This window comes from Bos taurus, chromosome 24, assembly GCF_002263795.3.
Source record: "Bos taurus isolate L1 Dominette 01449 registration number 42190680 breed Hereford chromosome 24, ARS-UCD2.0, whole genome shotgun sequence".
Classification (NCBI taxonomy): domain Eukaryota; kingdom Metazoa; phylum Chordata; class Mammalia; order Artiodactyla; family Bovidae; genus Bos; species Bos taurus.
Genome location: NC_037351.1, coordinates 20,351,393 through 20,372,288, shown reverse-complemented (window position 1 = coordinate 20,372,288; position 20,896 = coordinate 20,351,393). Strand labels below are relative to the sequence as shown.

At 45.6% G+C, this 20,896-nt stretch overlaps 1 protein-coding gene across 10 annotated transcripts in view; it reads left to right on the top strand.

The window, feature by feature from the left end:
• The window catches only part of FHOD3 (formin homology 2 domain containing 3), a 521,883-nt gene that overhangs the window by 485,893 nt on the left and 15,094 nt on the right, over positions 1-20,896 (top strand). For 7 of the 10 annotated variants that reach the window (XM_005224047.4, XM_005224045.4, XM_010818734.4 and 4 more), the window contains 4 exons: positions 2,204-2,394; positions 8,418-8,610; positions 12,407-12,430; positions 13,753-13,927. In XM_005224047.4, coding sequence (XP_005224104.1) covers positions 2,204-2,394; positions 8,418-8,610; positions 12,407-12,430; positions 13,753-13,927 — 583 coding nt within the window. The remainder of the gene's footprint in view (positions 1-2,203; positions 2,395-8,417; positions 8,611-12,406; positions 12,431-13,752; positions 13,928-20,896) is intronic. The other 3 variants (NM_001191215.1, XM_010818738.4, XM_010818733.4) reach the window with 1 other exon arrangement.

Genomic DNA, 20,896 nt, shown 5'->3' with positions numbered 1-20,896 from the left:
AAAACTCTCTCTCATGTTGGTGTCTGTTCACCCACTCTGTGCCCACTGCAGTGTTGGACAGGCATCACCTGTTAGACCAAGGACTCAGTACATTCTGAGCTGAACTGAAATTATTGAATTTATTAACGTTATTAAAAATATTGTGGCTCAAAGTTGCTGCCAGGTGCAAATGATTAGACAGGTTACAACTGGCTTCAAACCTCCTGCTGCTGCTGCTGCTGCTGCTGCTAAGTCGCTTCAGTTGTGTCCGACTCTGTGTGACCCCATAGATGGCAGCCCACCAGGCTCCCCCGTCCCTGGGATTCTCCAGGCAAGAACACTGGAGTGGGTTGCCATTTCCTTCTCCAATGCATTAAAGTGAAAAGTGAAAGTGAAGTCGCTCAATCGTATCCGACTCTTAGCCACCCCATGGACTGCAGCCTACCAGGCTCCTCCGTCCATGGGAGTTTCCAGGCAAGAGTACTGGGATGGGGTGCCATTGCCTTCTCCTGGCTTCACACCTCCTAGACTTCTTTGATATTACGTGTTGATCTCAGGTCATCTGGATCCCTTTCTAGACTTCCTCTTTGAACTAGTCAGTCCTTCTTTTCTAAGGCTGCATTTCTTTTTCTTTCAGTAACATGTCAGATTTTTTTCTCAGCTCCACTGTATCATAGGAAAATGTAGCCTTTTCTAATCTTGATCCCAAATCCCTTTGCTTTCAGGCAAATGATTTTTCTCAGTGTCCCACGACCCCCAGTGCTACCTGAATCCCCAGCCTCTGCCTCAGCTTGCCTTCTGCTTCGGCACCCATAGTACCCAAGAAATGCATGACGTGTGCTGTCGTGCCTGACCCCCTGGACATCCCCTTTGCTCAGCACATCTTCATCCTGTCTTGTGACACATCTTCTCACAGGACCAGCCTTTCTTGACTTGGCCATTGTCTTTCTCAGGGTGGGGCTGGAGGGCTGAGGTCACTCCAGCCGGTCCTTTTGGGCACTCACCTCCAGGCCCTGCTCTCGTGACCACAGTCGCAGCATCTGAGCAATGGCGGCTCACCTATCCACACTTGCTCTTTGTCCTCCTGACCCTCATTTGCTGTCGCAGCATCTGAGCAATGGCGGCTCACCTATCCACACTTTCTCTTTGTCCTCCTGACCCTCATTTGCTGGTCCCTCGCCCTGTCCCTCTCTCACTCTCCAGCCTACTCTGTCGCCTCCCTTCAGCTCACTGGTCTGTCTAGTTCTTCCTCCCGCTCCTAGTCTTCTCAATTTCTTTCCTCTCTCACATCTCCCTCCATTAAATATCCTTCAGTGTATTTACCTCATGGATAACTCTCTGATTCCCATAATTTTTAGACTAGAAATTCCATCAAAACATTCCTTTAGAAAGCCTCATCTCAGTTCACTTCAGTCAATACAAACTGGTCCCCCTTCCCCGAAGAGCAAAGTGAATGCTCCGTCACATGTGTTCTTTGCACACATGGTTTGCATCTGCTAACAGATGGGGGTGGACCACACACTGACTCTCACCCGGACACACAGGCCTGATGGGTAGTGTATGTGCTCAGTGATCACCTGTCCGCATGGTGAGCCTCCTGGGGAACAGCAAGCTGGTCTCTTTCTGCATTGATCTTTGTCTTCCTCATACCTGGGGGCGGGAGGTGGGGACTGGCATGCACTCCTCGCTTCTCCCTGAGTGTTGTTTGAATGAGGGAATGAATGGATAAATAATTTGTCATACAGTGTAAAAATGATAATGGTGAAGAGAAGCTGGCTGCCCCTTAACTGGCCCTAACATATTAAGACCATCCATGTCTGAGTTTGGTGAATTCCTCTAACCTCAAGTGAAATATCTAAAGAATAAGAGAGCTCTGAAAAATTTTATGAGACATCTGCTTAGTTCATCTTGTACTAGGGTTCATTGATATCATGTTTTAATTTACAGTTCCCAAAGACTTTCTTAATATTTCTTTCCAAATATGGGGAAAAAAAAGTGACACTTGTACTGAGTTCATTTGGAGAAGTTTTATCACTAAATAATTTGATGTAGAGATAATGACAAATACACATGTGGATAATTTTTAGGCCGTAAATACGTTTGTATTTCAAGATGTAAATTGGGTTTTGATGTTTGTTTCTTCCCGGAGGCAGTTCGGTTTCCTGGGTCAGGTTGATGTCTGGTTATTTCAGCACATTTGTAATGTTCTCTCTCTGATTTTCAGGTTGACTTTGATCAACTTCAGGATAATTTATGTCAGATGGAGAGACGATGCAAAGCTTCATGGGATCACCTCAAGGCAATTGCAAAACATGAAATGAAACCAGTTTTAAAACAGCGAATGTCAGAGTTCCTAAAAGACTGTGCAGAGCGAATTATAATTTTAAAAATTGTCCACAGAAGAATAATTAACAGGTGAGTAAATTGAGGAGTTCATGCAAATATCAGTAAAAGGGCGTGTTGAAGATATTCTGCAAAACAAGATGTGAAGGTACATATACGAACATACTGAAAATCTTGGTACATAGCAAGTGTACCTTTGATGGACAGTCTGCTTAATTTTTCTTAAACACACACGTGGCCATAATGCCACTGAATCTTGGAAGGAATCTCAGAGATAATATCGTCCCAAAGTCCTACTCGATCAGGAACTGCATCTGTAAGATCTCTGGCAAGCTGGCCTCTGCATCTCTGCACCTAGTTGAGCGGTTCTGCCTATAGAGAATACACAGCCTTGCAAGGCAGCTTGACTTGTTAGGAAAGTCCCTTCCTCATGTCGTCCACAGTCTGCCTTCCGAGACCTTTCACTCATGGATTCTCGGATGGCTGCTCTGTATTGAGCCTGCCTGGAGGCGGCCCGCACCCCACAATGTGCATCATCCTCTGGACCAGCCTTCTTGAGAGTCCCAGGATCCATGAGGATCCGGGGAGACACAGCGGTGACATGGCAGGCCTTGCTTCCTGCAGGGAGGCTGGCGAGGGTCTAGGGTGGCTCTATGGTGGTCCACAGCTGTCTTCCCTGTAAGTGGTAGCAGCATCAGGACGGGGTGCCCCAGCCCCCCGGGTCAGGCTGTTTCCTACCAGGCACCCCCACTTGGTTCTCCTTTGTCTCGTCGCAGAGCATGGCTGGAGGTCCCTCCTGCTGGCCTCTGGAGTCTGAGTGCTCTGTCCTGGGCCCTGCTCCTTGGTGAGCAGAGGTGCAGGCCCGCAGGCCGTGGTTTCCCTGGAGCAGCTGCTCTGCGAATAGACCTGCTGAAACAGGCCTCACTGCAGCTCTGTGAAGGCAGGCCTCCCTCTGGGTATCTGAACGGCAGACCTTCCCCGGAGACCTGCTCTTCAAGTCCACTCCCACTCCTGTGCTTGAGTACTTTATTACTGTCTCAGACAAATATGTGGCATGTTCACTTATCCTTGTACCTTTCACATTTTTAAAAATCTTTTCTCTTTTCCTTCCCTCCTTTCTCTGTCTTTCCTTCTTTCCTTCCTTCATAGGAACCCACACTGAATTTTTTTTTTTTTTAACCATGCTAAAGGATATTTTTATTTTTTATTTTATTTTTTTTAATTTTATTTTATTTTTAAACTTTACATAATTGTATTAGTTTTGCCAAACACACTGAATTTTTTAAAAGCCTCCTTTTCCTGTCTGCCTGTGAACCTTCTCCCAGTGTGTATGATGTGCTGTTTGGGTGATCATACCTCCTGGGCCTTGATCCAGGCTTTTTTTGGTGGGCAGGGGTAGTCTTTAAGTGTTAGACTGGACAAGAACAGGGGACAGAATCTTCCCTCCAGGTTGACAACTATCCATTACTCAGTACTTTTGGAATTTAGTTGTTCATCTGTAAGTCGCCCTCCCTGTTCTTCATCTGGACCTCACAGCTGCCCTCCGGGTAGGAGGATCTTATCAGAGATTTTGTCAAATTTCTTACTGAAAGCATAGTACACTCTGCTTTTAACATGGTTAAAGAGGGGAGGCAGAGAATGTAAGCGGCTTTGGCCCTCCATGCTTTGTGTGATACAAGCAATTTCCAACTTAAAACGATTCAAATAAACAAATAGTTTCCATTTGGAATGTCAGGAAACTGGAGCAGTTTTATGAAGGTCTTGTAAAGCTATTATGCCTGGTCACAGTAACCATCTTATCCCGGAAAGTTTAAAACTCTGTTTTGCTGATACATCTGTTCCCTAAGCTATTGTGTGTGTGTGTGTGTTTATGTGTGTGTATGTATATCTGTATATATATACAGATATACATATGTGAATATATATATAATGCATGTGTAAAATGTATATAATGCATACAGCATTTGCTCTGATTGCCTGTTCTTCCTGGTAAGCTGGCTGGCCAGCTGTTGCTTGCTCTTGTATAACCTGGATCCCGGAGGCTCATTATTGGGCACCCATTTGGCCTCCCCCCCTTTTCTAGCTCCCATGGAGCTAATGGGGCAGGTGCGTCCACCTCCGTTTCCTGTCTGATGACACCTCCCCACCCCCACTCCCGCTTAGTGACTCCAGTGGCCCCTTTTAATAAAGGAGCAGAAAGAAGAACTTAGGCAGTTCTCTTAAGGCAATACCTGACTTTCAAACCGTTGCCTGAGAACATCTTGTTCCAGATGTCCGAAACTACAGACTCACCTGCCCTTTTCGCTGCTGTGGGGACAGGCATTCCCACCCTGTGGGTGTGCAAACCCTGGTCAAGTCGCAGAGTCACTGGCTGTAGTTACACCACAGCAGGCCCCGCAGAGGGACCAGGTGAGAGCTGGGAGGAAGGCTTTCCTGGGAGGCATGGAGAACCACCACATTCTGTGGGGAAAGTCAGGTGGAAAACAAGTGTACACCCACACTGGCTTCCTGGTGCCCCCAAATCCACCTCTCCCCACCCTCAGCCAGATACCGCACTCATGGACACACGTGAAGGCAAGAGGGGATGGTGGAGACGGTCAGAGATGTTTGGTTTGTGCCTCAGAACACTGATAAGAGGAACTAGCGCCTCTGTAACCTTAAGACTTTCTTGCCATGTGTTCTGAAAGTTACAAACTTAATTAACAAAAATCCCTCAAACCAGTGTGATGGGATGGGTGGGTGGGAGCCTCAAGGGGGAGGGGATGTATGTACATATAGAGCTGATTCACATTGTTTACAGCAGAAGCTAACACAACATTGAAAACCAGTTATATTCCAGTTAAAAAAAAAATTCCCTCGAATGTTTTACTCCCTTAAAGGTACACTCATTTTGCTCTTCTCTAGGAAGGCCACAGTCTCTTTGCTCAAATGGACATGAGTCTTTTTTTCAAGCATACAATGTACTTTCTTCTCTGTTTGCACAATGTATATTTGAATCATATCTCCAATTTATATGTTAAGATTGGATCCCCTCTAGATAAAAACAATGTTCTAAAAAGTGGAGGATAAGGAATCTTGGGTTGTATTTATGTATGAAAGAGAACCCAGCTGTGATCTGATTGGTTCTCCCTTGATTCATCTTACATATATTCATATAGTATAGTATCCTATCCTAATACGTTTAATATCATGTCATATTTCCAGGGTACAATGTCAGGTACTAATAAGAGCCAGGAAGAAAGATTAAAGAGTACATTTGTGACAGGGAGTGACTGGGAGGTGCTGTTTTATTTGGATGATTGGGGGAGGCTTCTTGAGGAGGTGATATTCGGGCAGGAACTTGAGGGATAAGACAGAGCAATCCAGGCTGCTGTCTGTGGCAAGAATGCTTTGGGCGTAGGGAAGAACTGACAGTGGAGGCCTTGTCAGGGCCTGTGGTCCTCCCAGTGGAGTGGCCGCCTGTCCCTCCTCACGGATGCTGCAGGCTCTCAGCTGTGTCCCCTGAGGGTCCCCTGCACACCACATGGGGGGCCTGAGGTGGGCTTGTTCAAAGAATCATGAGGAGTCAAGTGTGACTGGTGTCCTAGGCAGTGAGGTCAGAGAGGTAGTGGGGCCAGTTTTGAGTGAGACGCCACATCTTGTTTATTCATCTGTTGATGGATACTTGGGTTGTTTCCCCTTTGGGGCTGTTACGAATAGGGCTGTCATGGGGTTTGTGTAGGTTTTGTGTGGACCCATAGTTCCATTCCTTTTGAGTAAGTGTATAGGAATGAAGGGGCTTCCCAGGTGGCGCTCGTGGTAAGAAACCCTCCTGCCAATGCAGGAGACTTAAGAGACGTGGATTTGATCACTGCGTCAGGAAGATCCCCTGGAGGAGGGCGTGGCAACCCACTGCAGTATTTTTGCCTGAGAATTCTGTGGACAGAGGATCCTGGTGGGCTACGGTCCATGGGGTTGCACAGAGTTGGACACAAGGAAGGGACTTAGCACGCACACACAGGGATGAAACTGCTGGGGCACAGAGTGGCTCCGTGTTTAACTCTGTAGGAGCTCTGTCTTTTCCACTGCGGCTGAACCATTCTGCGTTCCTACCAGGACTGTGTGAGGGCCCCCACTTCCCTGCATCCTCACCAATGCTTGTGCTTGTCCGTCTTTTGTATTATAGCCATCATAGTGAATGTGAAGTGGTGTCTCACTGTGGTTCTGATTTGCATCCCCCTAATGACTAACAGTGTTCAGCATCTTTTCATGTACTTATTGACTATGTGCCAATAATCTTTTTGGAAATGTCTATTCAGATCTTTTGTTAATTTTTTATTTGTCTTTTTAGTGTTGAGTAGTAAGATTTATCTATGTTTTCTGGGCACAAATCCCTATTAGACATGATTCACAAATATTTTCTCCATTCTTTGGGTTGTCTTTTCAATCTTGAGAGTATCCTTTGAAGTTTCTAAATTTGATGGAGTCCAGTTTATCTATTTTTTTTCCTTTGGGTGCCTATGCCTTTGGTATCATATCTAAGAAATCATTTTCTAATACAAAGTCATGAATTTTTATAGTTTGTTTCTTCTTAGTTTTATGGTTTTAACTAGCATTTTTGGTTGTAAATAGCATTTTTCTATCCCTTTCTAATTTTATGTTGTATGTTCTCCTTTAGTATTCTTCACAAATAGACTAATCTACTGTCCCTCATTTGAAAAACATACCAAACCCCTTTTAAACTGTATAAATTAAGTGATCAAAAATGTTTTTTTCTACAATTAGTGATATCAATTATATATACTGTTTGTTGTACACAAAAATTTCCCTTTGTCTCCTAGTAGCTTCTTTCTCATTTCTTGAATAACTAAAAATTAGATACATCTTTGTTCATTTTTCTTTTCTAAAAGTTTTAAGTAAATAGAATTCAATGACTTTAATTTATATACTAAATAGATGAAATAAATTTTATTTGCTTATAAACATCTTTTTACAAATCATTAATTAGCATGTTATTCAAAATATGTTCCTGTCAATTCCATCTATTCATTTAACTCCTCTAAAATTGCTAAGCAGCATTTCTTTACCCCTACTCAGTTTTCATATGAGCTAGAAAACGTGCAATACTTTTCTTAAAAGTGAAAGTGAAAGTCGCTCAGTTGTGTCTGATTCTTTGCGACCCCATGGACTATACAGTCCATGGAATTCTTCAGGCCAGAATACTGGAGCAGGTAGCCTTTCCCTTCTCCACGGGCTCTTCCCAACCCAGGGACTGAACCTAGGTCTCCCGCATTGCCGGTGGATTCTTTACCAGCTGAGCCACCAGGGAAGCCCTTTCTTAGAATAGTACTTTATAATTTTTCTTATAAAAGTTTTACACACCAATTAAAAAAAAAACATTAAAACACAGATAAGAAGGAAACAGTACTTAATCTCCTGAAAACATACCACCTCCATCAGTGAGAAGGTTAGCTGAACTTGACTTCTGGTTACATTTTCACTCTTTCAGTTCAGTTCAGTCGCTCAGTCATGTCCGACTCTTCGTGACCCTATGGACTGCAGCATGCCAGGCCTCCCAGTCCATCACCAACTCCCAGAGTTTACTCAAACTCATGTCCATTGAGTCAGTAATGCCATCCAACCATCTCATTCTCTGTCGGCCCCTTCTCTTCCCGCCTTCAATCTTTCCCAGCATCAGGGTCTTTTCCAATGAGTCAGTTTCTTTGTGTCAGGTGGCCAAAGTATTGGAGTTTCAGCTTCAGCATCAGTCCTTCCAATGAATATTCAGGACTGATTTCCTTTAGGATGGACTGGTTGGATCTCCTTGCAGTCTAAGGGACTCTCAAGAGTCTTCTCCAACACCACAGTTCAAAAGCATCAATTCTTCGGCACCCAGCTTTCTTTATAGTCCAACTCTCACATCCATACATGACTACTGGAAAAACCATAGCTTTGACTAGACAGACCTTTGTTTCACTCTATAACCTCAAAGAACCCCAAGAACGAAGAACAATGTCTTTGGGTGTTTGGTTTTTTTTTTTAACTGAAAGTCTGCAGACAGCCGATTTTTGTTCCTCAAGTCTGAAGTCCTTGCCACCATTGTTTCTTCATGGCAGGTTCCACTCCTTTCTCCTCTTTATGGGCCACCCACCGTATGCGATTCGGGAAGTGAACATAAACAAGTTCTGCAGGATCATCAGTGAGTTTGCACTGGAGTACCGAACCACCAGGGAGAGAGTTCTGCAGCAGAAACAGAAACGGGCCAACCACAGAGAGAGAAACAAGACCCGGGGGAAGATGATCACTGATGTAAGTTTCATGAAGTCAGTTTCTTTACGTCATTTATTCTGAATGTCTGATCAACCATAGAACCTCTCCACAGTTTAGAGGCTGCACTTTTCTCTTTTTTTGATTGTGAAAAAAATTTGCCTCTTTTAAAAGATGCTCTTAAACTGTCCCTCTACCACTTCGGTGAAAATCTGAAATATAACAAACTTCAAACTAAGTTGTAAATTAAGGAGGGGTGGCTGGTGGAGGAACTTTAACCTACCATACAAAGTAATTAACTTGGTGGGCTGTGTGATGCTGCTGCTGCTGCTGCTAAGTCGCTTCAGTTGTGTGCGACCCCATAGACGGCAGCCAACCAGGCTCCCCCGTCCCTGGGATTCTCCAGGCAAGAACACTGGAGTGGGTTGCCAGTTCCTTCTCCAATGCATGAAGGTGAAAAGTGAAAGTCAAGTCGCTCAGTCGTGTCCGACTCTAAGCGACCCCATGGACGGCAGCCCACCAGGCTCCTCCACCCATGGGATTTTCCAGGCAAGAGTACTGCTAATGACGTTGAATACTTGATTCCATTTTCAACCTTTGTGAAGTGACTAGAATTGAAAGAGGAGAAGAAAAAGTCTAAAAGATAATGACACCAGAGGAAGACAAAGGTTCTGATTTGAGAATTGATATAGGATTTTAATAATCAGGATAATATTACATAATCAATCAGTTGACACATGGACCACCCATTCTAGGCATTTGAATGGAGAAATAACTGATGTGGTTGCTCAAAGACATAATCTTAAGGGCTCTTGGCAGTCCCTTGAGTTAGAAGATAGGAGAGCCCAGAGGACAGTGAATTTAGCAGGAGTCTCTGATGGCCCCTTGGGGAGCCCTGCACACTTGCATGCCTCCCCAGCCCCTGGGCTTGTCCTGCATCTCTTCCACCTCAGCACCGAGCCCACACACACCGTGGACGCCGTGTGGAGGGCAAAGTGCTGTGTGAAGATGCCAGAGACAAAGACACACAGCGCAGGTGCCTCTTGCTGCTGGGCCTTGATGAAACGTGTTCATTCACTTCAGTCATGTCTGAGTCCTTGCGACTGCACGGACTGTGGCCTGCTAGGCTCCGCCCCTCTTTATACCTATCTGAGAAGCACAGTACCCCTCAGATCCAGGGAACAGAGTAGGTAAAGGATTAAGACACAAGGAGTGACCTCATCATGGGGGTTGCAAGCCTCTGCTGAACCCAAGTTAGGCAGGTTTCTCTGGGGAGGAATATGCTCAGTTAAGAAGACCTCACTGAGGCTGCCTTCTGTGCCCATGGTGGTCAATCATCTTGTAAGACATATAATAGGAAATATGATTGCTAGTCATATTCCTGAGGGGTGTGACCTTCTCAGATGAATTATCTTAGAAATTGTGTTTCAATTTTAAGGCATTATGAAGGAGAACCAGGGACTAGTCTCCTTACCATTAACCCTACACTTGATCCTTTTTTTCCTTGGAATTTGCTGAATCCTTAGGGAGTGCCCAGATCACATTTCTGCAGAAGGGACCCTTTCTACAGATTGTTCTGAAGACCAGTGCCATCAGCTGAGTGTTCCATGTCCTCTCCTAAAATCTGGGTTCAATTGGATCTTCAGCTTCCTGGAAAGACAGTGAATCAAGAAGCAAACTGAACCCACTTGGGCAAACTGTGGCCTACATTTCATTCCAAAGTATTATTTTTAAAAGTTTAAAAAGGGAAGTGCTTATGTTTGTGACAATGAGACACATTGGAGTGTGAAAAATACAAACTCAATATGCTTATAGTTACGAAAACACATCAGAATTTCTTGCCAAATTCTTGAGATTTTTTTTTTTTTTTTACAGATCCCACTAATTTTTAAATTGTGTCCTTTTCTGAAAATATTCAGTCCTCCTATTTATAAACAGGGGTAAATGTTTCTAGGATTGGATTCAAAACTATTTAAATTTGCATTGAAATCTGGACAGCACAGGTTTCTTCAGGGTTCACCCTCAAGGTGGCCCTTGTTTTTGATGGTACGAGTGGCACCATTCATGTAGAAAGATTGCCATCTGCTGGAAGATTAGGGTATTGTCACTCGACGCAAAGTACGCAGCTTCAGGTTTTTCCAGCTCTCAGTTAAGCATCCATTGTGTGCCCACCAATCCTAGGAAGATGTGAGTACAGTAGCAGAGAAACTTGTACCCCACGGGTGTCATGATCCGGGTAGAAAACGACATATGCACGACTGAAGACAAAAGCAGGCAATAGAGAGTCGCAGAGCCCCTGAGCATCAGAGCTGGGAGTGACTTTTAGAGAAAACTGTGGGAAGTCATTTTTAATATAGATGCTGAATAATGAGGATGGAAGTGGTTGCAATTAGACAGAGAAGACTTTAGGAAAACCATCATTTTATGAGGCACAGAGAAGTCTGGGTAAAATCTAAAGACCCCGCATTCACAGTCAGCCCCACACCTGTTCTCACGTGCCCGTCCGTCCCCACTCTTCTTTCTCTATTTCTGAATGTGCAGAAGGCCTCCTTTCTTACTCTCCAGGAGTCCTGCCATGTAAGGATCCGTGAGAACTTAGCTCAAGCCTTTTCCCCTGTGTCCTAAACTAGTTCCAGGCAACACGGGGCATAGACAAGACAGCACAAGGCAACTGTGGCCCTTTCTGCCTCCATCACACCCTGGACGGGCAGTGAGAACGTAGGCTGTCCATCCCAGGACGCTTACAGCCCTGCTGAGGGCCGTGGTCCTCCTGGGTGAGACCTTGAATCTCCTCCAACCCCAGCTTCCTCTTCTGTGAAAAGCAAACGCTAGTGACTGGTGGGTATTGAGAGGGCTGGAGGTAAGCACGTGTGCTAATCACTGGGACAACGCCAACTCTCCAGTTAAGGAAGCTCTAAGATTTACAAAAAAAAAAAAAAAGTCGTCTCTCATCACAAGGCTGATTGCCTGGAGGCAGTGTAGAACTGGAAGCATTTTGTCATTTCGGCTCCCAAAAGTTTAGTCAGTTCTCAAAAACCTGCGTCTAATTTGCCGTCCTGGCTTGTAACCTCAGTGGAAACACAAGTTAAATTAAGGGTGTGTCTGGTTTAGAATTAAGAAATTGACATGACTTTCATCCTCAATTTATTTTTGGAAAAGGAATATTTTATTTGGTTACTTAAAGCAGTTTGGCTGGTGATAATTAAAAGAATGGCGTGTCAGTTCAGACAGCCTCCATGAGGGACAGGTAAGATCTTAAAAATCGTTTGACGTTTCTGAGGAAAGAGTCAGGGGACCCGTCCTGCCCAGGCATTGGTCCCGCTTGTTCTGAGTGGCCTGTGTGTAGACGGGTTCAGGGGGATCCAGACCTGGCAGCCTGGGCAAGGAGAGGCTCAGCACCGGAGGGAGAGGAGGGGACACAGTGGATGGATGGAGACAGGCAGAGGGAGGTCCTGATGGCTGGCAGGCGGTGCTGGGTTCCCTGGGACATGGCCAGCCCAGTGACCAGCCAGCTGACCATGGTCAGCCCATGGCCAGACCACAGAGGTCTTTAACGGTTAGGGGACCAGGTGAACCAGTTTTTGTCCTCCTAGGCAGCCTCAGGAAATTGGCCTGACCTTGGTCAAGACTGGTCTTGGGACTCTCAGAGAGTGTCCAGACAGGAGGGCTATGCAGGCAGGACTCGGCAACTCACATCAAGAAGGGTATCCCCGCTTGCGGCGGCTGAGTCCTTTTATTGGAATTTGATGTGGCATTGAGATGATCTCATCTTTGCTGACTTCTGTGCCTTCTGAGCATCCCTTCTGTCTTTCCCATCCTGTCCTGTCCTCTCGAGTAGACTGACGAAGAAGACGAAGTTGAGGTAGGATGTTTATAAACATGGAGAATGCCACGCGTGACCCTCCCAAGTGTGCCATAGAATCTAACCTGACGTGAGCGGCATAACATGCCAGCCCTGTTCAGTGCATTAAACCTCGCATGACTGTTTTCTGCTGGGTTTCCGTGTGATCACTAACCTCCTTACTGGGTTCTCGTGGTGTGTGTCCCAGGGACTGACTGAAGGGAAACTGCACTTTCCCAGCTGTCCCCGAGTCCCAGGCCCTGTCAAGGGTGGCAGGGTCAGCCAATCTCTTCCTCCCGCTGGACAGATGGACGAGGGGTGGGACGGGTGGTGGCTCCTTCCCTGACCCTGGTGCAGATGCCAGAGCCAGAGGCCAGGGCAGGGCTGCCCAGACCAAGGATGAGGAAGGAGCCACGCAGATGGTACGAGCCACGACTGTGCCCTGGGCTTCAGCACCAGGGCTGAGAGAGTGGGTAAAAAGAGGAAGCCAGGGATGGATGGAGCTGCTCTTTGCAAGTGTTATTCTAGCGGACTCTTTATTTTTCAACCAGATGTTTGGCTGTGTGTGCATATGGCCCGATAGTCTAGCATACCTCTTATAAAACATACACTCTATCTTTGTTTAGCCTAGAATTAGAGAATCTCATCATGGGAGTGTAATGCTTGTGAAAACAACTACATTTTTGACACAACGAGAAGGAAGTAAGTGTTGCCAGACACCAGTTTCAGCACGGATTTCTGGGCCATGTTCTGATCTGGGCCCTGAATCAAACTCTTTTGGGGCCTTTGGCAAATCCCTCCATCTTGGAAGGCCTCAGTTTCCTTCTCTGTAAAGCGAGGGGGACAAGATTCTGCACCTGAATCCCAGTTTTAAAATTCTACCATAATAAGTGATCCATACAAATGCTTTAACTGCTTTCTGGCACCACATTTGAAAAAATAAATCACACTGTATCTGATTAACAGGCATGTTTCAATACTCACATCCAGCCTTTGGTGTTAGATTTGGTTTCTGAGTTCTTCCCAGAGTTGCAGTCCATCGCCCCTTGCCGGCTTCCCCTTAGGGAATCTGCAGTGAGCCGGGAGACACATTACAGTAGAGGGATGGGTGTGGTCCTTCTGGGACCAAGGTTTCTCTTTCTGATAAGGGAACTTGCCCCACATGCAGCCGTCTGTCATCAGTTCATTGACGCCCTCACTGACTGCCATCACTAATGCATCTGCCAAATGCTCGTAAAGAAAAATAGAGAGAGACAGAGAAGGCTTTCCTCAGCTGGAGGTTTGCTGAGCTTGAGTTGGTTTGGGGGGCGTCACCTCATGCCGTAACCCCCTTGCTATTGCAGTCTGGCAAGTTCTCTGGCGGTTCCCCAGCGCCCCTGAGCCAGCCGCAGGGCCTGAGCTACGCGGAGGATGCTGCTGAGCACGAGAACATGAAGGCTGTGCTGAAGACCTCGTCCCCTGCCGTGGAGGACGCCACCCCGGCGCTGGGCGTCCGCACCCGCAGCCGTGCGAGCCGAGGTAACGCCGTCTTCCGGGGTGGCGCCCGTGGTGTCGGGTCCCCCTACAGGGTCCAGGTAGCTGTGTGTCTGTCCGGGCAGTGGGTGGTCCACTCCCCGGGGCTCTCTATACTGACGTCATCACACTTTCCTTCACTCTCACCTTTGTGATCTGCCTTTGTAGCTTCATTTTGGAAACCAGCAACTTTCCCCAAAGCACAGCTTAGTTCACACAGGAGGCATGAGTACTGTGAACGAACCCTTGTGGCTTAAAGCTGAGATCAGCAGGACTTCCCTGGTGGTCCAGTGGCTAAGACTCTGTGCTCCCAGTGCAAGGGGCCTGGCTCAGTCCCTGGTCAGGGAACTGGTTCCCACATGCCACAACTAAGAGTTCACAGCCAAATAAAGACAAATATTTTTTAAAAACAACCAGAGATCAGCAAACTATGTCCTCCAAGCCAAATTGAGCTGGCCACTTACGCTTGGAAGTAAGGTCTTAGTGGAACACAGTCACCTTCCATCTGTGTATATGTGCCGTTTACGCTGCTTTTGCACTGCAGGGCAAAGTCGAGGGGTTGCGACAGAGACTGCTGGGACCGTGGAACCTAATGTTTCTCCTCTTGGGCAGCGTACAGAAAAAGGTTGCTGACCCTTGAATTAAAATGCTGTCCCTTTTTGCCTTTTAAATTCTTGGAGCAGAGAGGAAACTCAGCTTCAAGATGGTAAAGACAGATAAGAGTTTCCAAGTTTGTTTCATAAGTTGGAAAGGATTTTTAACTTGGATTAAGAATTAAGATGTCTTTCGCATCTGAGAGTGCTTCCCCGTGTTCCCCTGGTCTGGGCTGATGCCACATTTACCTTCCTAAGTTCCTCGCTGCCTGCAGGGTCCAGCCCATGCTATTCGTGTGGTATGCTGAGGTCCCCTGGGGTCCGGTCCCCGCCTGGCCCCCACACTTGGTTTTCACTTGGTCCCACGGGGTGTGCATCACCCTACTCTGCACACCCTGTGTCTCCCTGCGGCCCCACCATGGCTCCTGCTGGCCCCTCTCCTCTGCCTGTCCTGTCACCGCCAGAGTCCACCTCCTCCACGCTCTCCACCTCACCACGCACTCCTGAGACCCCAGGTTAGGTCTCAGGAACTTCCAAACTTTATAACTAAAGAGGATGAACTCCTGGAGGATGGACTTTGTCCTCTTGGTGTTTGCTTAGCACATACTGTTGACACAGACTAGAGGAAGCCATGTATTTATTGCCCAAATTGAAATGCTTTAGAGTGTAAAAGTGGGAACAGTGACAGACTTGATTTTCTTGGGCTCCAAAAATCACTGCAGACATTGACTGCAGTCCTGAAATTAAAAGAGTCTTGCTCCTTGGAAGAAAAGCTATGACAAACCTAGACAGCATATTAAAAAGCAGAGACATCAGTTTGCCAACAAAGGTCCATATAGTGAAAGCCATGGTTTTCCCAGTAGTCATGTACATATGTGAGAGTTGGACCATGAAGAAGGCTGAGCGCTGAAGAATTGATGCTTTTGAATTGTGATGCTGAAAGAGACTCTTTAGAGTCCCTTGGACTGCAAGGAGATCCAACCAGTCCATCCTAAAGGAAATCAGTCCTGAATGTTCATTGGAAGGACTGATGCTGAAGCTGAAATTCCAATACTTTGGCACCTGATGAGAAGAACTGACTCATTTGAAAAGACCCTGATGCTGGGAAAGATTGAAGGTGGGAGGAGAAGGGGCCGACAGAGGATGAGATGGTTGGATGGCATCACTGACTCAATGGACATGAATTTGAGGAAGCTCCTGGAGTTGGTGATGGACAGGGAAGCCTGGGTTTCATGCTGCAGTCCATGGGGTGTCTCAAAGAGTTGGACATAACTGAGCAACTGAATTGACTGACAGTGTCCCTGAATTTAGTTCCTTCTCCCCTTCTTAATGCTGGACCTTTCACGGGGCTTTTTCTTTGATAGACAGCTAAGAATATGCTGGAAGAAGGGATGCCTGCCTCCACCCTTCCCCATTATCCTGACTGAGACACAGATGATAAATAGAGCAGTCAGCCCGTGTGCTACAATCTAAATTCCAGACTAGACCCCAGATACATGCAGGTGTTACTGTTCACATCAAAGCATCAGAGATTAGGTTCTCTGTGATTTGGTCTTTCTGACCCCTCTGATTCTCAGGTAGTGTTTGATGTGGAATTAGGAAAAGAAAATAACTTACGATTTGGCAAGGCACAGGCAATCTTTTGGTGAGCAAAAGCAGACAGATGCAACTGTGACAGACCACAGCCCTGAGTACTTGGTGTGGGACATTCTGATTGTTTGGTTTTCTATGTGGAAAGAAAGGTGCCCTCTTCTTGGCCAGTGCTGGCTATAAAAGGCCTCCATTTCTCAGATCAATTAAGAAGTGACAGGAGAGAAAGAGTATGTAAACAAGAAAGAATGTAAGAGGAGAGAAGAAAGTTGGTGAGGTCAGAAGGTGAAGAAAATAATACCATTAAATGATGAGCAGTAGAGACTGTCAGTCTAGACAAAGCGTAAAGCAAGGATAAGAATAAAATAAAACAGCTTTGCACTGTTGGGTGTGAGGTTGGGAATCACTGGCTCCCAAAAGGCCTAGGGCCTCCTATGCATGAGTCTGCCTGTGCCCCAGCAGCTCTTGTAGGCTTTGTCTCCTAGGCTAACCGTGGCCACCAGGAGATCAAAGGCAGCATGAGCACCTGCACTGCAGTGACTCCAGCCATCATGAGTCGAACTGCGGTGCCTTCGTTGCTGCAGGTTGGTGCAATGAAAGCCACCCTGGAAGGTGGAGTCCAATATCGCTGTGCTGTGTGCTTAGTCACTTAGTCGTGTCTGCCTCTTTGCGACCCCGAGGACTGTAGCCTGCCAGGTTCCCCTGTCCATGGGGAGTCTCCACGCAAGAATCCTGGAGTGGGTTGCCATGCTGTCCTCCAGAGTATCTTCCCAACCCAGGGATCAAACCCAGGTCTCTTTATAATGGAACATAATTTGCTGTTGTTCAGTCACTGTCATGTCCAACTCTTAGCCACCCCCATGGACTGCAGCACACCAGGCTTCCCTGTCCTTCACCATCTCTAGGAGTTTGCTCAAACTCATGTCCATGGAGTCAGTGATGCCATCCAACCATCTTGTCTTCTGTGGTCGCTTCTCCTTCTGCCTTCCATCTTTCCCAGCATGAGGGACTTTGGTAATGAGTCAGCTCTTTGCATCAGGTGGCCAAAGTATTGGAACTTCAGCTTCAGCATCAGTCCTTCCAATGAATATTCAGGGTTGATTTCCTTTAGGATTGACTGGTTTGATCTCCTTGCAATGGAACATAATGGGTTGTGCTAATTTGAAAAGAGAAAACCCTTCCATAGTGGAAAGGACAAAAAGAAAAAGATATTGCTGGCTTTGTGCAATGTGGGTTCATTTTCACTAACTGATGAAAAGGACTAGAAAGGAAAGTGGTTCAGTCTCTCTGTACTTGCAGAGACTTCTGCTTCCAGGTGGCTTGTCACAGGGAGTAGCAAGTCACCACCCCTGCTACTGTAAACTAGAAACTATAATAAAATAACAAAAACTTTCCTTCAGAATACATCAGAGAACTATGAAAGGAGAGAGAACTAGACAAACTAGAATTCTGGGTGAGCTGAGGGCACCTCTCTGAGAGCATTCACCTTGTCTGGGCCCAGGCTGAGAGTTAGATTTGCTGTGAGCAGAGTAACTTTAATAGTGAAGAGAATCCAGCGGAACTTTCAGTAGTCATGTGAGCTGGCATAAGAGGATGGAGCTAGAGAAGCTTCAAATGCAGACAGTTTTCTTCATGGGACATTTGCTAAGTACTGGGGCAGTCTGGGGAGGTGGGGAGTGGGAGGCTGTGTCAGAAAGGCTGTAGAAATTTTCCTGCAGTCTTGAAGTTCTGAGGAAACAAAGACAATTTAGAGTAAGCACCTTCAACACATGCATACAGATAGTTAAAGACAGAGATGGACTGATTCTCAACGAAAACTGCTATTTGGCCCCAATCCTGCTCAGTCCTCCTGGGTGGCTCAGTGGTAAAGAACCCACCTGCCAATGCAAGAGACACGGGTTTGATCCCTGGGTCGGGAAGATCCCCTGGAGAAGAAAATGGCAACCCACTCTAGTATTCTTGCTGGGAAATGCTGTGGACAAAAGGAGCCTGGTGAGCTACAGTCCATGGGGTCACAAAAAGAGTCAGACATGACTGAGCGACTAACACAAGAACTGCTCAGACCTTCACTATGTCTGCTTAACAGAAAGGGTAAAGACTAGGGGGGAATGACACTGACTTCAGACTCTGCATTCTTTTCTACACAAAGTACAGTCCATAGTCAAAATTAAGAGCCAGGAAAACAGAAAGTGTGACCAAGAAGAAGAAAAGTAGACTAGAGCAGCAGATCCCCAGGTGATCCAGATGTTGAAATTTGCAGTCAAATTTAGCCATTTATAGTTGTTAAAAAAAATAAAGGAAAATAGAGACAGATTGATCAAAAGTTTGAAATTTATTTAAAAGAATCAACTGGAAATTCTAGAACCAAAAAGAAGATATCTGATATGATTAACTGATATGATGGGTTTAACAGCAGAGTGGTACCCGCAAAAGAGGTTGGTGAATTCAAACAAAATAGATTAGTAGAAAGTAAGCAAACTGAAGCATGGTGAGAAAGAATGAACGGAACGAAATGTAAGAGATCAGCGAAGTGGGATGAAGTGAGAATCACCCAGTCATGTCTGACTCTTTGTGACCCTGTGGACTGTAGCCTGCCAGGCTCCTCTGTCCATGGAATTCTCCAGGTCAGAATACCGGAGTGGGTACCCATTCCCTTCTTTAGGGAATCTTCCTGACCCAGGGATCTAACCCAGATCTCCTGCATTTCAGGCAGATTCTTTACCAGAAGAGATAGGTGGGACACAGTCAAATGGTCTAACATATGTGTAACTGGAATATCAGAAAGAAAAAATGGTAAGAAGTAATAATTGAAATAATGGGTGAGAATTTTCCAAAGGCTCATGATAGATAGCAATCCACATATTTTAGAGAGGTGGCAAGGCCAGGGAGGGTGGTCCAGTGGTTAAGGATCCGCCTTCCAATGCAGGGGGCATGGGTTAGATACCTGGTCAAGGAACTGAGATCCCACCTGCCTCGGAGCAGCCCTTGCACCACAACGGGGGGAGCCTGTGTGCCGCAAGTACTGAGCCCTGTGCTGTAGAGCTCATGCTGTGCGACAGGGGAAGTCAGCATGCCACAAAGCAAAGACAAATACTTAAAGAGGAAAACAACAAATCCAAGGAGAGGAAATACTAAGAAAACCCTACCTAGGCATACACAGACAAACTTCCAAGACCCAAAGAGAAAGATAGCATCTTCAAAACAGCCAGAGCGAAGAGTGTGCTCTCTGAGAAGCAACAGTAAGAATGATAACTCACTGTTAGCTGAAACTATGAAAGTCAGAAGAAAGTGGAATGGCAGCTTTAAAACTGCCGAAGAAAAAAAGAAGTTTCTAACCCGTTATAAATCTATACCCAGGGAAACTCTTTTAGAAATGTAGGTAGATGTTTATTACAGTGATATAATATCTATTTGGATATAATTTTTTTCATTTTAGACCATTTCTTTGTTAGATTTTTAAGGGAAAAATTAGTTGCAGTGTGTTTTTTCAAACTACAATTTGCATATTTTTAAAAAAATGAAGTCCAATTAAAATGACATGGTACTATCATGGTCTGTAATGTTTTATCTGCTCCACCATATCTTTCTCTATTTGCATATATTATATATGATAAGTTACACAGACATCTCAGTATATATCAATGTCTGGCTAGCACCTGGGAGACCCTGGGGAGCCCCCTTGGAGTCTAAGGTATGGGCGGTGTTCTCCTGTGGCTGTATGTGTGTGCACAAGTCCCAGAAAGGGAAGCATGTACACAACCAAGAACGGGCTTCACTGGGAATCGGGCAGTGAGGAAAGTAACCAAGAGGAGAGGAGACGAGGAAGCAGAACCGAGACTGAGGTCATGAGAGAATGATAGCATCACAGAACTGAGTCTGATGGTCCTGGACAGATGGCCACATACTCCTTGTGGGCATCTCCTGACATGTCACGGTGCAAGCAGTTCCCCAAGAGCGTGTAAGATGGACATATAGGTAGTTCTCAGTGGAAAGATCAGATGATGCCTTCATTTCCGGCTCATTTCAGGAGCCAGTTAGTTATATTGCATTATGAGCAAAGACAATTGCCTGAGCTTTGTGTGTTTGGGGAAGGGTAGCTTGGCATTTCAAAATGGGGCACTGAATTTTAAATCAATAGAGAAAAGGGAAAAAAGGAAATTGCTGGGTAAAATGCAATTGTTCTGTTGATGGCTTTGTTGTGAGGAGGGCTGTGGTTTAGAGGCTCTGCTGAGCCCCGTCTGAGAGCTCTGCTGCCGTGAGGACTCTTGCCTTTGATTAGAACACCTAGACCAGCCTGAGAATACAGAAAAATTTATCAATTTCAAAAATTAATTTCTGAGAAGAACATATTTTTAGAGGGTTTTATGATGCTGAAAACACTAACCTTCCGATGGAAACAAGTAGATCAGTTGCCATTAGGTATAAGCAGAAAAAGTAAAAATGTCCTGATTTTCTAAATCCCAATGTTGTAAGTATGCTCTTACTCGTAAAACAAAGCACTTTTTTAAAATGACCACAACAAAAGCCTTGTTCGCGGAAAACATCATTGTCCTATGGCCTCAGTTCTCAAATACATGCAAGTGGTCAAACACTGGAATCCTGGTTCTCGTTTGCAAAGTACGAATTATTTGTGTGTTTAATTTAGTCATCTGAATTTTACTAGCAGAAATTATGACTAAATTATAGAATATTACATATTTTCAGTCTATAAAATGTACAGTCTATTGAGCTGTGATCAACAGTTCCCTACAATTTCCATTAATATCCAAATACCAAAGTTTTGAAAAATTAG